This window comes from Hypomesus nipponensis, chromosome 18 (genome assembly GCF_054491055.1).
Source record: "Hypomesus nipponensis isolate SF chromosome 18, ASM5449105v1, whole genome shotgun sequence".
NCBI classification, from domain to species: Eukaryota; Metazoa; Chordata; class Actinopteri; order Osmeriformes; family Osmeridae; genus Hypomesus; species Hypomesus nipponensis.
In genome coordinates, this window is record NC_140378.1 from 3,271,631 (window position 1) to 3,288,399 (window position 16,769).

General features: G+C 50.6%; 1 protein-coding gene across 1 annotated transcript; it reads right to left on the reverse strand.

Annotated features, from left to right (window-relative positions):
* Nucleotides 1-7,533: 7,533 nt before the first annotated feature.
* dalrd3 (DALR anticodon binding domain containing 3) lies at nucleotides 7,534-14,503 on the reverse strand. Its single transcript, XM_084680548.1, has 13 exons — nucleotides 14,265-14,503; nucleotides 13,258-13,562; nucleotides 12,752-13,053; nucleotides 12,542-12,624; nucleotides 12,242-12,343; nucleotides 11,751-11,815; nucleotides 11,599-11,657; nucleotides 11,390-11,472; nucleotides 10,555-10,681; nucleotides 9,554-9,612; nucleotides 9,322-9,438; nucleotides 9,150-9,218; nucleotides 7,534-8,750 (listed from the first exon to the last, which is right to left on the reverse strand). Exons 1-13 carry the CDS (start codon nucleotides 14,499-14,501, stop codon nucleotides 8,631-8,633), a joined length of 1,728 nt encoding a protein of 575 aa, XP_084536674.1. The 5' UTR covers nucleotides 14,502-14,503; the 3' UTR covers nucleotides 7,534-8,630.
* Nucleotides 14,504-16,769: the final 2,266 nt, after the last annotated feature.

Below are 16,769 nucleotides of genomic sequence, written 5' to 3' on the forward strand. Positions count from 1 at the left end.
TGGGAAGTCAGCAAAAAACCACACTATTGCAGAATTAAAACATTTTTCTACCCTTACACAATCCCGCTGCCAGCATTTTTAAGTGTGAAACAAACCTGTATTTTCTTATACCATTCATAATAACCATTTAATATCAGGCAACAGCCTATAATAACACATGTGAGGCTGTCTCTTTGTGGGTGACGTCATGCTCCATCTCAACGTCGATGAGTGCTCCTAATCATTTCCTCCTCTAACAGGCATTCCCTCCTGTTGTCAACTCCCACTCCCCTCTCCCGCCACCTATTCCCATCCCAATCTTTCAAGTCAAAACTAATTTACATGGACGACTGAGCAGGTATATTTCCTGTTGGCCTACTTACTGAGTAAAATGCCAGTTGTTGGTCTGTTAATGCATTTTTTCCCTCAAATTCAATCATACGATTTGCTTTGCTGTTCACTTCTAATACACATAGAAATTATATCCCCATATTGAGCTCGGCTGAGGGAAGGCGTGTCTGGCAGTTTCCCCTACATCATTGGACTCGCTCCTGTGGCACAAAATAGATCTGCTCGGAAAAGCAATCTGTGCCTCCTCAGTCTGGCTGTGGCTGGCACGCTTGGAGCAGATCCATGCATGTTGAAAAATTCATGCTTCTCAAAAAGTGTTCGCACAACAAAACCCCCCAAAATCCGAACCCTCCGTGACGGAGCACGCCCCGTCCTCAATAGCTGCGGGCGGTGTCATTGTGGGCGCGAGGGTCAGTCGAGGAGATTCTAAGCGAGGGTCAGCCGGCCTCGGATTGCAACTATTGCGGCTGTTAGGTGTTACAGTCTAGGCTGGATGTGAAATGTGGGTTAGCCGCCCTATGTGATTAGCGAGATGTGTGTCGACACATCTAAGCCGTCTACTGGACCAAGTAGACTGCCTGACAGACTACATGGAGAGAAATGGGCTTCTAACACCTAGCCCATGTAGAGAATAAACACTTCGAGATGACATCCAACTTTTTCACCGGGACATGAATAACGAATATCCCCCCTGTCAGCTCAGATCAGCACAACTTTCTTTGACCGATTGCGAATTCAGTGGAGGTCATGTGGGACACGGGGAGTGAGTGACAGCAGAATGGCAGCAGAGCCTCTCCAGATATGTATAATGTATCAGTCGGCAAGTCGAGCTTATGAACATCAAATGAATCTGTCGGCGCCGCCGTATCCAGGCGGAGGCGTGCGAGCCTGTTGAACACAATGAGGGAACAGTCAGACCAGAGGAGGCCCAAGACGGATCTCGCATGCAGGGTCTGTAATCCCTTAGCAGGCTAATTTGTTAATGAAGGACTGCCACACCCTGAATACCTTGTGTTTTAAGAATCAGGGCTGTACTCATACAACAACAGGAGAGGCGAGGGTTTGCTCTTGACATAGTTCGATCTTCGGGCTACACAGCAGGTCAGCACCATGGACAGCGATCGACGCTGCTTCAAATCGCTGATGTGGATTTAGGACTTTCTCAATAACAGACAAAAAACAATTCTGTAGGCTATAGGCTATGTATTTTTTGGCTTTCATTTGACGTGTAGCCTCGACAATGCAGTTTGACACCACTGCGCTTTAAACGCCTAATTCAGTGCCGCCGGGCCCAAATTTGGCTTCGGCTGCAGTGTTGTTTCTCGGCTGGTTGCCTGGCCGGTTCCTGGTTGGCTGGCTGGTTCGCTGGTCGGCCTTCTGGTTGGATGGTTCTTGGCTCCTCTCCACGCACTGGTGGATCAATAACCGCTGACTCCTCGCGGGAGTCTCCTCCGCCGCGCGGGGCCTGTGCTATTCAGCGCTGGGGGTTACCATGGGAACAGCGAGAGTGGGGGGGGTTACTGGGAGCCTGTGGTGGATTATAAACCCCGCCAAGGGGTTGAGTGTGCGGGGTGCTTTGGGGAGGGGGGAGGGGAGGGTCAGGGTCGGGGGTGCACAGGGTTTTTCAGATTTCCAGTCACATCGTCTAGGTAATTGCCTGCCTCCGGCGCCTCTCTCCTCGCCTGACCGACGCGTGTGCCACAGGGTCCTTCAGACCTCTCCACCTACCGCCTATAATGTGAGACCAGCGGCAGGTGGTCGCTGGCCGCGGCGCATCTGGTGAAAGTGGAAATGATGCGACAGTAATGCATATTCAAAAGAGGTGTGACTGGGGGAGGAAGACGAGTGTGTGTGTGGGGGGGGGGGGGGGGCATGCAGACAGATGAAATGTCTAATGGTGTATATTTTGCCAGCCAATTGCCTGTTGTTATCTACAAATCTTCAATTTATGGTGAGTGTGAGGATGAAAGCGAGAGAGAGAGAGAGAGAGAGAGAGAGAGAGAGAGAGAGAGAGAGAGAGAGAGAGAGAGAGAGAGATAGAGAGAGAGAGAGAGAGTGAGAGCGAGAGTGAGAGAGAGAGAGAGAGAGAGAGAGAGAGAGAGAGAGAGAGAGAGAGAGAGTGAGAGTGAGAGTGAGAGAGAGAGAGAGAGAGAGAGAGAGAGAGAGGGGGGGCAGCCAGTCATGCTACTCGGATAGTCAACACCCCCCCCGCCCCCCAACCTCTCGGTAAAAGTGACGATGGCATATGGCGGCAGCTGCGTGGCGTGTGCGGGGTGTTTGTGTGAGTGAATCCTTCACAGCTTGATGTGAGCAGGCATACGTGAATAAGAGCCTCACCTCACGGCGTCAAGCGCTGTCCACTGAGCAGTCTCATAGAGCAGGCTGTAATCGTCTTTTTCTGTAACTTTTTATACATACATTCTCAACATTTGTGAGGGCAGATGAAGGTTTTCTCGGTTCCCACTCTCTCTCTCTCTTTGTGTCAGTGTGTGTGTGGGTTTGCGCGTGTGTGCACCCTCTGGCCCCTAATTGTCTAGACTATAGAGGCCCTTTAACCAAAAAAAAGATGATGTCACTACTCACTAATTATTCGAGGAGATTAAGCCATTGGGCCAGGGGCTGTGTGTATGTGTGTGTGTGATTTTTATCTGGCAGTCAGTTTATTAGATTTTAGCCTGGGCCTAGACCTTGCATGACCAACTAGATTTCTAATTTACTAATGTCCTATTCCAGCGTGCACAAAACATTCAGCCAAGTTGTTTGCACATCAGGGCGCTTGTGTCGACAAAGATACAAAACAAACCTAGTGACAATATCTTAATAGGATGCAGGAGTTAGTGTAAAACATAGATTCACGGATACACATGCATGACCACGTCCATAGGAATGCAAAGGCCCATGCACAGGCATGACACACACACACATACTTACATTCAGGTCAGAGAGTTTTGTTTGTGAAAAGAGAGGCGAGAGATACAGAGGAAGGATAGAGTGGGGGCGAGAGAGAGAAAGGAAAGAGATAAATAAACAGAGCGAACGAGAGAATGAGAGAGAGAGATTGGAAGAGAGAGCTCAGTGTGGACCAACAGTGAACCAATGTGTTCCTTTGGTTTGGAGTGTGCCAAAGAGTGACAGATTGAGTCATGACGGCGTATGTACGTATGTGTGTGAGCGTGTGTGTGTGTAGGAGATTGTGAGTGTTCAGTTGGGGTGGGGGGGGGGGGGGGGTGGAGGGGGGGGGGGAGTTTATAGGCCAGCTGTGTGTTGTCTCTTAGTCAGCCAGTGACCCAAATCACTGAATAAAGAGAGAGGAGAGAGAAGAGAGGGAGAGTGATACAGAGCGACAGAGGTGCGCGGGGGGGGGCGTAAAAACGAAAGAGAGAGAGCAGAACAGCGCCCGAAAAGAAAGAAAAGAGAGAGGGGTGGGGGTGGGGGTGGGGGGGAGAGAGAGCCGACATTTACAAAAGGAGCAAGGGGAGAATGAAATGCGGCACAGATATAAATATCAGCCATTGTTATTGGCTAACGTTCCCTGAGCAAACCCTTTTACAACGCAGCCCGTTCCCCCTAGAGCCTGCAGCCCAGCACCATGTCACAGCTACGTCCTCCTGCAACCATGAGTCCAACACACAGCACTCCCTCCCCTACAGGACATCCCCAACACTGTCTATTAAATGATACGATCGCTTCAGGAAGTGAGGATAAGCCCTGACAGGAAGGGATGCGCGCTGACGCGGCCTAGGGGCCCGACAGAGGGCCCCCGAGGGGGTCGGGAGACGAATACCGTGGGGCGCTGGGCGGGTTTGAAATCTCCAGTCTGTGCAGGACAATCCTCGACGAGATCCCCCGGAAGCCAGCCAGATCTGCGGAGGCAGAGAAACGCGGAGCTGGATGGGTCGGATGGATGGACTGACGGAGGCACGGACGAAAGGAAGGCGGGGTCGGAAGGTGTGGAAGGATGAACAGCGGAGGGGGGAGGTGACGGAGGTGTGGACAACGTGGCCGACAGTCGGGAGTCTGAAGGAGCAGAGGCTTCCGTCTCCCCCGCTAATTGGCGTCGCTGACAGCTCGCCTCAGAGCGTGTGAGTGGATCGGCGTGCGGGGAGGAGGGCTTTGCCAACAGCTCCGTGGGGGACGGATCAGAGCCCCGGAGCTGGTACCAGCGCCCCCCCCGCTGGGGCTGGGGGCAGGGGGAGGAGGCAGGGGGGATACCAGCTGTTTCACCACTGCTTGCTGGAAGTGCATTTTCTCGACCCAGAGCTGTGATAAAGAGGAGGCACGCTAAGGGGGAGTCTTCCTCACTGCCGGTGGTCAGTGCAGCGGTCAGCTGGACCTAGTGGCCGGGCTCTGCTACCTCTGTCTCGCTCCCTTTGTTATTCCCCCGCACCCCGTCGCTCTGGGGCCCTCTGACATCACGGCCCCTGAGGTGAGGCCTGGGCAGATAACTGGACAGTCTTCACCCAGTCAATAGGACAGGATAAGGGGGAAGGGCATGCAAAGGCACAAACACATACACTGTACACAGCAAATTAAAATCAAATACCGGGCCAGAGATCCATTCTCATCATTAACACTCCTGGTGTTCAATTCACACGGATAAATTTGTCGTTTATACACACTCACACACACACACACACACACACACACAGACATACAAGGCCTGGATTTATCCAGGGTGAGATAAAGCAAAGACAGACAAGCATAGAGAGAGAGAGAGATCTGGCGAGAGATAGAGAGGGAGACAGGGAGCAGGAGAGGAAGAGAGATAACACAGAGAGAGAGAGACAGAGAGGGAAAGGAGACCGGGTGACAGAGACCGAGTTAGGTAGTGGAGAGGGAGAGAGGGAGGGGGGAGGAAGGGAGGAAGGAGGGGCTGGGTGACAGCTGTTGCATGAGGAGTTTATCTGATTAAATCTGTCCATCTCCGGACCCTACCCCACCCCGTCCCCTCAGATGGCCTCCTCTTCCCTACACACAAGCACACACACACACACACACGCACACACATCCACAACCACACACATCCACAAACGCACACACACAAGCACACACAGACACACACATCCACAAACGCACACACACAAGCACACACATGAACACACACCCACACATGAAAACACACACTCACACATACATACCCACACATACACCCACAAACACATATTTTAGGCACACCACTGAACCCTGCAGGGCCCAAAAATGATTCAGTACAAACGAGCAAATAAAAGGTTTCATTATATTCAAACCACACCCCGTGTGCTTGGAAAGAGGACCAGCGAAGCTCACACAACCTCATTCATTAGCATGCATAGAGACGAGGCCCGTCTAATATTCCACTGTTATCTGCCTCTAGTGAGAGAGTGTGACTCATCACAACAGAGGAACAGACAGGAGGCTGGCCGACATGCTGGATGTGAGCATCAGACCTGTGTAATGGAGATGTCATTCGTGTACTGTACTCCTCAAAGAGGAAGTCTTTTCCTCCCTCCCTCTCTGTGTCTCTCTCCCTCTCTCTCTTTGCCTCCCCCAATCTCGCGTTGTGTCATCTGTGGCTTGGTGAAACCCAACCATTACCAGCCATAGTCAGGCCCTCAAATATACATCAATATCTTTAGTCCTCCCTCCCTCCCCTGCTCTCTTCCTACCTTCCCCTTTCACTGTTGCTCCTCTCTCTCCCTCTCTCACACACATCTACAAAGAATCCCTCTATTCTCTTGGGCATCCCTGACCTCATTCATCTCTCATCTTGTTTCCCCCTCTCTGCACTTGTTCAAGACAAGAGATTTGCTCACAGCCATTCCCTTGCTCGCTCGCTCGCTCCCTCCCTCCATCCATCCCTCACTCTCTCTCTCCCTCCATCCATCCCTCCATCCCACCCCCGTGTTTCAGAATCAGCACACTTTCATGTTCACATCCCCTCTCCTCCCTCTATTGTCTCTGTCCAAGGCGAGCCTGAGGGGATGATTGACAGGCGGGCGGGGGTTTGAGGCAGAGCCGGATCTGATTGGAGGGTGAAAGGCAAACCGAGGCTGGCCGCTGGCTGGTTGGCTGTCAGGTGGGAGATATCTGTTGGAGGACTCCCACCATGTGGCCATGAAGGTGTACTGCAACGTTGAAGTTGTCACAGCTCAAATTCAGGGTTCGATTTTTCTGCTTGTTGGTCACAATGTAAGTAAGTAAGTAAGACTTATATAGCACATTTCATACAGGAATTGCAGCTCAAGGTGCCTTACATAAAATCAACAAAAACAATAATACAAGTGATAAAAGTAATAGATCTAAAACATCTAACAAACCAGACTAGCCGCACTCTATCTGCGGTCTCTCGAATCCGTCTTGGATCCGAGCTGCCACTTACAGTTTCCTCACATAAAACCACCCAGACAAGCGAAGGGACACTGGACTTAAAGAAAGCCGGCCTTGTTTTACTGTCGCGAAGAAAACGGAGCAACATCCGCAGCAGAATTGTGAAGGGAGGCAGTGAACTCCTTCCTCACCCTATGAACCTTCCGCCACCCAGCCCAGACCCCAGGAGTGTGTGTGTGTGCACGCGCTGAACAGAGCTGTGTTTGTGTGAAGACAAAAGTACACTGAGGGAGTGTGCGGGGGAGAGGGGAGGACAGCGTGTGAGGAGACGCGCTGTGTGTGTGTGTGCGTGTGTGTAGGAGATGTGTGCGGGGGAGGGGAGTGGACAGGGGGCTGGAGGGCAGATGCATCAGTCCACGATTGAAGGCCTCACCAAGGCCAGCTGTTCCTGCATCACGGCCAGGGGGTCAAGAGGACAGACGGAGGGGTAATCACGGCTCTGCCCGACGCTCCACGGCAGATTGCAAAAGAATTGTACAGCAGTACAGTGGGACGGGGAAACAGGTGATGAGGAATGGAAACACAGTAGCTCCCTATCCAAACACACAGGTGCCAGGCCTGGGCCTGGGTCCCTCAGTCCAGGTCCCTTCATGTTCCACTGTTTAAGCTTGAGAATGTGCAGTTTTGTGCGACATGAACGCAACTACAACGTGGGGTTGTAGCCATAATCATAATCTCAACCAATTATGGTAAGTAATAGTTTCATTAATCCTCATTGGCCTCTGCCCCCTACATTTGTCACAGTGACATGAACAGATGCCACGTTGAAACATATGCATACTCGGGTGGTATGATACATACATTGTACACACACACACACACACCAAACACACACACTTCAGGTCAACAATAATTTATTGGTTCAACCGTGTAGGTTAAAAATATACATTTGACGCACAAATAATGACGGCGATGGGGCGTGTGCATGCATGCAGACAGGCTGGATAGACAGAATATGGCACAGAATCTTACAGAACAGCCTGACAGAAACGGTCGTCCTTCTTTGCTCCCTTGAGGGGAAAAAACGCATGATCCGATGGCCAGAATTACGATCAGGCGAGTCAAATCGTTTCGCCCATTCGAGGACGTTAGGGGTCAGACAGGCGGTCAAGGAGAAGAGACACGTTGAAGAGGGTTCAAGAGTGGTCCGAGCCCGAGAAGGAAAGGACAAACCCGGCGATCAGGAAGGCGAGACGCCCCCGGTTCCTACGGCGCGTGATCGTCACAGTCCTGCGGTGGGCTCCCATGGCAGGTGCGCACATAAGCCACCCTTTGCATACCGGAGGGACTGACAGGAAAACGCCTCTTTATGTATCCGTCTATCCATTTGTTTTACGGCGAGGGAGAGAAGGGCTGGGGTGTGGGGACAGTCACTATACGGGCGGATGGGGGTCCCTCGGGAGAGGACTTGAGCAGTAAACATGCATTGCGGGTGCAGGGTGGACAGTACAACTAGTGGAGGGCCGACTCACTGGTGACACAGGGCGAGACCGTGGACACGAGCTCGAACGTCATATCGGCAATAAACCATACCGTTGAGACATGAATAAATAGCACGGTGGAACGTTCGAAGGTGGGGCAGTTGTGGCAGCATCTGTAGAACGACCTCTGGAAAGAGGATGGGGAACAGTTATGCGTTTTCCACATATACCAGTCTTACTGGGGGGGTCATTGGAGGGGGGTACAGTTCAGGGAAAGAATCCTGGACAATTATTCAGAGGGTTTTTGAGGTATGGATACCAATACTATAGGGCTATGCACTACTAGAGGTATAGGGAGCATTTGGGACAACAGTTGGGGGTCACCGGAGAGTTCTAGTGCTCAAGGTGATTTTCGGGGGGCATTTTGTGGTAGGGGCTGGTTGTGGTGGGGTGGTGGGGCTATAGCTGGGGGATAGGGGGCAGGTGGGGTAGCAGGGGGTAGCTGTGGTGGGGCTATAGCTGGGGGATAGGGGGCAGGTGCAGAGTTTCCAGGGCAGTGTGGTAGAGCTCTCTCAAGGCTCGCAGCAGCTGGAGACGACAAAACATCTGGTTGAAGAGGTGAGGCAACGGCTCCTGGAGAGAGGGGGGGGGGGGACAGAAGAAGTGAGAAAGAACGGAAAAAGAGTGAGAAAACGAGAGAGAGAGAGAGAGAGAGAGGGGGGGGGTAAACAAAGGGAGAGAAAGAGCTAGCAGACTGTCGACTAATTTTAGCAGTGACCTGTGTGTGAACTGCTGTCATCTGATGGACTATCTGGTCTGTCACTGGTTGTTAACAGACTGGGGAGGTCAGGCAATAATCACTGTCTGTGTCACACGCACGCTCGCACGTGCACACACACACACACACACACACACACACAGCTAAAAGGGACAACGTCTCGAACATGCGAGTGGCTGTCAGAGAGACTGGAACACACATATGTAGGCATTATACGGCCATCAACATTATACAGCACACACACAGCTCCTCACCCCGAGCACGTGGACTCTGTTGTAATACGAGCTGAAGTCTTTACTCAGGCAGACCAGGAACTTACACACCTGAGAGACAGAACACACATTACGGCTGCACGCACCTGACGTCGAGGGATCAACACGCCACAGGCAGTACCCAGCAAGCTCCTCCACCTGACGTTGCCCTCACCTGCTCAGTCTTCAGGTTGACCCTGGCCACGCCCCCTTCACACGCCAACGCCTGGCCCGATTGGTCCAGGAGCTCGGAGAACGGAATTAAGTAGTTGAACAGAAGCAACCACTCCCCCTGCGAGAGGCGGAGAGACGAAACGTGACCGGGGGAGCGAAGGGAGGAGAAGACAAGAGGGGAGACGAACAGGGGAGGACGGGGGGGAGAGAGCAGAGGAAGAAGAGAGTCGTACCTCTTCTTTAAGAGATGAGTAGTCCAAGGTGGATCCCTCTGGTATCTCCGGGTAAAGCCCTGGAAGAAACAACAGCTGTAAACAACAACACAGAATGGAAGACAGCATGAGTGCGCGTGCGTGCGTGTGCGTGTGGGAGGGTGTGTCTGTAATTCACCTGGCACGTGCAGCCATTAGCCAGTACGTGTCAACAGTAACGTCACGTTGATTCAAACGCGCGCGTTCGACGACCACACTTTCATCATCACACCCGTCAGTGTAACCGGGCTAACTCATAAGCAACCTGCACCCTTCTGCCGCTTGTATTCAGACCTCAGCAGGTTAGAGCATTCATCCAAATACAAGTCATCGGCGTACATACAAGTCAACACACTTTGCGCAAACAGGCTTTTAAACACGCCCTAAATATCCGACAGACATCAACAGGGATAAAAAGATAAATTTGCTTGGGTAACAAAACAGCTTGTTTAAAAACAGCAGGTGCTCATCAAATCGACGCAACAGAATAGTGTTCATCCCAACAATAAAAGCAGCAACCGAGGCCTAATAGAGAGGGGAGAGAGAGTGCTCACTGTCCAGGAAGGTATTAAAGACTCGCTGAGAGGTGCTGAGTAAACAGTTTGAAGAGTTACAGCCTGTCAGTATCCTACTGTTAGCCAGGCTGTGTTTGGCACAGTCATGTCGATTCAACTCAAGTTCTTATCTCTCAAGAACAACACTGAAAAGTAGGTTAATTTAAGCTTACTGATGACAAAAAAATAAATAAAAAATGTTTACATATAAAAACAGAATGGCGTCCACGGTAGCAAGGGTTGCGAGGTTTGGCCTGAACTCGGTAACGCCCTGGAGAACGGACGGTGGGCGTTCGCGAGGTGCGTTTGCTGCATTCGATTATCAAAGCGAGAACACTCAATGTCAACACTCAAACTCAATCGATGAATCATGAGTGTGCTTCACTTGTGTGTGTGTAAGTGTGTGTGTGTGTGGGTCCTCTGGCTCACCCTTCTCCACCCCTCTCTCGTACGAGTCAAACAGAGTGTGCAGCCGGGCACAGTTATACATGACAAAGACTCCGCCCCTGGGCCCCTTGGTGGACACGCCCCCTTCCCTCTGAACGTCCAACGTGACCTGTGGAGACAGCCGTCAATCATCCAGGACTCAACCAACCACACAGGCACCGCAAACCGTTGTAAAACAATGCAAACCGTTTTCTTGTTTACCACAAACACACACACACACGTGCACAACACACACGTGTACGAGGTGTAATCAGTGTCAGCGTAGCTGCACACAATGCGTTCACCGCGTACCTGATACAGGTGAATTACGCGTGGGCTACTCTGGCGAGTTTTTAGAAAGCAAGGAACCTTCGACACCTTCCGGAAAGTTCAAAAATTGTTCAAAAAGTTCAAAAATCAGGTGGTTGTATAAACAGGCGTGATTGGTGCATTCCATTTGATAAGGCGTGCGCACACGAAGGTGAAGTGTGCGCATTAAAAACATCAATTTCGAAGCAGCGATCTACTTTAGCCATGCTTTAACAGCTCACGGGTCGAGGCTGGCAGGCGCTCGCAGGCGTTTCATCACACCTGCCTGTGCGCGCCCGCGCCTAGATATCCATCAAACAGTTTGGCGGCGCGGTGTTCACGTCAACGTGAGTCTCGCGTATTGGAGGCAAATGTCAGGTGGAGTGGACACGTCACGTACACGTGTGTGAAAGCCAGAGGCTTATATGTATATATACGTATGCTTTGCATATTAACCGGTGACATTGACTACACCCCATACACGTGCACTCGTGCACACACACACACACAGAGAGCAGAGGAGACTTACAGGGCTGGTGTGGACAGTCGACAGCAGCTCAAACCTCATGGTGGCAGAGGTCATGACCTTGATGATGTCATCCCAAGTCTTGCCTGAAGAGGGAGACCCAAGTCCATTAAAGCGAACATGACAGACAGGAAGGCAGGCAGGCATCTTGATGACCTCTTGGTCTAACGGTAGGTGAGACCCAGGTTTGACAGCCAGCTCTTTCTGCTCACCTTCCACCTGTTCTCCGTACTTCATCTCTGAAGCCTCTTTCATCTGGACTCTTCTTAACCTGGAGGGACACACACAAACGTTAAAGAACGTGCAGACTCTCACACACACACACACACAGCTCTTGGAGACATCAACACAGTCCGGGTCTTACTGGAGGTACTGGGCAGCAGTGAGGTGAGTCCCTGGAGTCTTCACTGGACCACACACCACATGTCTCTGAGGAGAGAGAGAGAGAGAGAGAGAGAGAGAGAGAGAGAGAGAGAGAGAGAGGGAGAGGGAGAGGGAGAGGGAGAGGGAGAGGGAGAGGGAGAGGGAGAGGGAGAGGGAGAGGGAGAGAGATAGAGAGAGAGAGAGAGAGAGAGGAGGAAAAGGGGGAGGGGGGATGAAGAGGGAAAGAGACAGAGGGAGAAAGAGATAAAGGGAGAGATACGAGACAGACAGACAAAAAGTAGGTTGGGAGAGTGAATCTGGGTTGCATGAAGGTAAGCCAGACTGAGCCCAGAGCTGATCCAGCCCATCCCATCCCCTGCCTGCTGCTGTGGGACTGGCACAGGGAGGTTCACCTGACTACAGAGAAGTCTTCCTGATGGAACTGTGGTGTCAGTCTGACTGATGTCGAGGTGAGCTGGGAGTGGCGCCTACCTGCGTTGCCATGGCGCCGCTGGCTCTCCACAGCATGGCGATCTGCTGCTGACGAAACTCATCCTGACAGGAAGTCACATGCAACACCGTCGCCATGGAGACCTGTTGGCCGGCGACACGGTGACCCATCGTGAGTAGGCAGCCCTCGCCCAAGCTGATTTCGTTTCTTTTGTAATCTTGTTCAGTTTGCAGTGCGTGACATGACTCATTTGTGACTAAAACTGGTTTTCCGTGTAGATGATGATGTGACATGGGGGGCTAGAGATACTGACCAGGGATGTGTGTGCGTGTGTTACCCACCTGCTGTGTGTGACTCTGGGAGGAGACGCAGTCTTCAGTGGCTCTGTCTAGTTGGGCCATTTGACACACGCTGTCTCTATGAACTGTGGAAAGATCATACAAACACACACACACACACACACACACACACACACACAGAAAGGTCAGCTACCTCCCTACTCCTAACCATAGTGGAGGGGGTCAAAGGTTACAGTCAGGAGCCCATCTCACCTGTGCAAGTGCCCAGACTGGGGTCGTATCCTAGCAACCCCTCCTCCTGAAACACCCTCTTCAGGTTGACCCTCAGCGACCTCTCGTTCTCTCCCTCCTCCACCTTCCTCCCCGCCCCCTCCCTCCGGCCCTCGCTCTCCACGTCCCTGTAAGGACTGCTCTGCAACGCTCCCAGCAGCCTCTCCTCTCCATCCTCATTGGTCCAGCTGGAGGGGACCGTCGGCCAATCGATTCCCAGCATGCGGAGGAAGACGATCGTGTCACTTCCTTCGGGGAGCACAGGGCAAAAGGAGACAGCATACCTAGAACAGAGAGAGGGGAAGGGATTCGAATGATGTCAACATAGCGATGCAACGGACACGGATGTAGCCACGAGGCGTGGCCACACTCAGAGGGTCAGTCACACCTACAACGTATGATACAGACATGTTGTATGTGCCCAGGGCATTCACACAGGAGCACAGATGTATGGCTTCCTCTCCTCCAGTTGACAGGGACGGACTCACCCCTGTCTCCTCAGCAGCGCCCCCAGGTGGTCGGTGAGCAACACTGTGCGCAGCTGGCCCAGGGTCAGAGTATCCGGGGAAGGTGCACTTGGTTTGGGATGCAGGGCGGGGCAGTTGAGCACCACACCACCCTGTCTCTGGCCAGAGGGCTTCAGGTAGTCCCCTACCCCAGCCAGGACCTGCCTGAAGGCAGCGGGGCGGTCCACCCTCACCCTCAGTCCCTCTCCCATGACCTCCCCCCCGGCCAGGGGCAGCACCCCGGGCCCCCGCAGGGACAAGACACGGCTCATTACGGAGGGGGGGACCTGGAAAGACAAGAACAATGAGTGAATGTTCTCACTGGAAGTCTGATCAAAAGAAGTGAAGAGAGAGAACTTTTTAGGCCCGTGATTGGTTGGAAGCATGTTGTGGGTCACGTTCAGCCACATGTTTTGAAAGGCTTGCGATCCATGCTGTGGTTGGAATTCCCTCGGATTCTATTGAACTGATTACATTCTCTATGCTACAGCAGCAGAGTTGCCTCATGTCTTATATTTAGCTGAGAAACTGTTTATCATGACATCATTTGCTTGACTCAATGACTTTATGCCTCTCTCTCTCTCTCTCTCTGTGTGACCTACATTGCATCTGGCAGTCAGGGGTTAATAATAACTGCCGCAGGGTTGGGATGTTTTGTCGATGATGACAATGTCAATAGTCTAACTGACGAACCAATATTAGTTTTGTTTCGTTCACATTCATCGTGTGGATGAATGTTAAACTGGCAGTGGCTATGAATAAACAGGATGAAATGATTCATCCTCCCTCGAGATTTCAACCTGTCAAAGGAAGTCAGCGTGTGCTGGAGACAACAGTGCTTGTCAGTGCTGCTGTCAAGCCATGCGTTCAAATCATGTGCACCCAACTGCAAACAATTCAATGTCAATCGCAAAATATACGTTACAATATAGGCGGATTATGAGATTGCAAAGTAATACAGTAATAGCTCCACACGCAAATACACAGACCTGTCCCTCCGCGTACAGTGTATTTAAAACTGTAGTAGGCGACAAGAAGTCCCTGTTTCTAAGGTTCTTCGCGCTGCTTTCTTTGAACCAAAGCTTCTCTGGCTCGCCATTGATCCTGTCACCGCTGGCCGGACCGTTTGGACCGCGTAGATTCTCAGGTTCTCCCCGTAATGCGGAGCCCAAAGCCTGGACTGTCGGGGTGATCCGAAACGGCGACGATTCCTCGATGTTCTCCATCCAGGCAACCTTAGCTTGCTATCTTGTCATAACGTGAGAACCACTTCAAATGAACTCAACTGTAGCCACCGCCGTGATCTGGTCTAAAACAACCGTGGGAGCTTCTACACTAAGTCGCCCATCGATCTTGTATTGGCTGTTAAACACTGCATTGGCTATACACGATGCGGAACTGTAAGTGCACATTTTGTTTCCCCATGAACCATTTCCTTGCAAAAACAGGGCTGGTAATATCGCTGTTGAAATAGCGCCATCTTGAGTTTGGTCTCATTCCATCCTTAGTAAGGACTCCAGTTTGAAGTAACCTAAAATGATCATCGATCATCGAATATCATATCATGATGATTGTCTATTATAGGCCTACTATTTCCTTTATTCAGTATTTTTTTTAATCATACAATGTCTATTATTTATTTATTTGAAACATTGGTGTGTAAATAGAGCCACATTAAGTTGTGTCTCTTTTCATACTATCTAAGAACACCAATTATGTGTAAAGTAGCCTAATTCCCATATTTCAATACGTTCAGAAACCAGTATCATTAAACTCATGCATATCAATGTAGGCTATGATGCGGTAGATGAAGAAGTGAATTTTATTTATTTAATCATAGGATTTACAGCATAGAAGAAAAAAAGTCCATACAAATCATACTTTGAGAGTACATTTTCTGCAGGGTCTATATCTTCAACAGAGCCAGGTCAGTGTGAAGGTGCCATTCCCTGTTAGTGGTGCCATTCTTGACTGACACGAGATTCCCGGTGGCGTCAGTGAGCTTAGCGATCCGGGAGAAAACGTGTCATTGAAGAACATCACCCTGACCAGAACCTTCCTCAGTCCCTCTGACCGACCAGACAACCATTCATTTACAACAACAAAATAAAAAGCAATTATTAATTAGAAAGCGTGAATTTTTACTTTGATCTTGAACGGTAACATATTTTATTGGTAACTAAACTTGGGGAAAACGACTCCACGAAGGGCTTTCAACATCCTCATGACCAGGTTGGGGTTGTAACAATGGCCCTAACTTCAGCACCTGAGGAGCGTGTCCACTGCTGAGTCGACGTTCTGCGGGTCAGGATGAAAACGGAACCAACAACCAGCTGGTGGTCTGAGTCACAGCTGCTTTGTGGGTTCCGTTACCACTCCACCTGCCAACCAGACCTGGGTCCAAACCTGAATCTCTACCGTCAGACCAATAGGCCTAACATATCAATAACAAGGCTTCTAAGGCTCCAGCAGACTCTCAACAGTGTTGGTTCACAACCATGTCTTTTTTTTGTGATTATACTCTTGGTCTAATGATAATCGTTCACGCTTGCATGAGGGAGATCGGGGTTTGATACCTGGACGTCCACTGAGCAGGCCACTGCTGTCCCCAGGCCTATTCTCAGTTGATAGCAGAGCCTCTGTGACCTTTTAGCACAGATGAACATTGGTTCACATCTTATCTCCGTCACATTACACACTTTACAACTATTATACAACATGACAAGAAAAGAAATTAAATGACGTCAACTTGATGGCTGAAGTTCTCCTCACTGTGGTTTTTGACAACTTTAGAGTAAAACAACTTCTGTCCCATCCCATTCCATCTTGAAAAACCTGTTTTGTTTCTTGAGAGAGAAAGATAGAGCAGACGAGGTCACAGTGTACAGTTTGAAGGAGGAACAGATGAAGAGATTAAATAGTAACGAGAGGAAGACCAAGAGGAAGGATAAGAGATCAGACTTTTCTGTTGAGAAATTGAGTCAAGATCGAACCAAAAACAAAGGGAACAGCTGTGAGGAGACGAAAAGAGAATGAAAGAGAGGAAGAGAGATTGAGAGATGAGTAAGGAGTCTGTCGGCCCACTTTCACTTTGTCATTGAAGCCTTAGGGTGAAAGAGAAACTTTCAACTGACTCAGTACTCAACGTCTTCAATCGATGCCAATGCTGTGTGCGTGTGCGCAGCGGTGAGAGGAAAAACAGAACGAAATGACACGTAAAAGGTGCGAAAGCACAGGTTAACAGAATGAAACCTGCTTGAAAGTAAGTAAAGCCAATGTTTCTTCATGTAGAAATTACCTTCTCTGGCCTCACGTTCTTTCCAGTCTCCCCTTTGCTCCGTCTCCAGCTCCTGCATGTTTGTGTCAGTGTGCGTGTGTGCACGTGAAGCCGCTCTATTTATGCAGTACGTCTTGACTTCCTCTCACACGCTCTTATATACACAGCTCTATTTCACTTTCACTTCTCCTGAGCAACTGACCCAAAACTCCTCCTT

Coding starts and splice junctions, on each gene's coding strand:
- dalrd3 (XM_084680548.1), bottom strand. CDS start 14,501: ATGGAGAACATCGAGGAATCGTCGCCGTTTCGGATCACCCCGACAGTC. Junction 13,563..14,264: donor CACTGTACGCGGAGGGACAG/GTCTGTGTATTT, acceptor TTGTCTTTCCAG/GTCCCCCCCTCCGTAATGAG. Junction 10,682..11,389: donor CGACTGTCCACACCAGCCCT/GTAAGTCTCCTC, acceptor CTGTCTCCACAG/GTCACGTTGGACGTTCAGAG.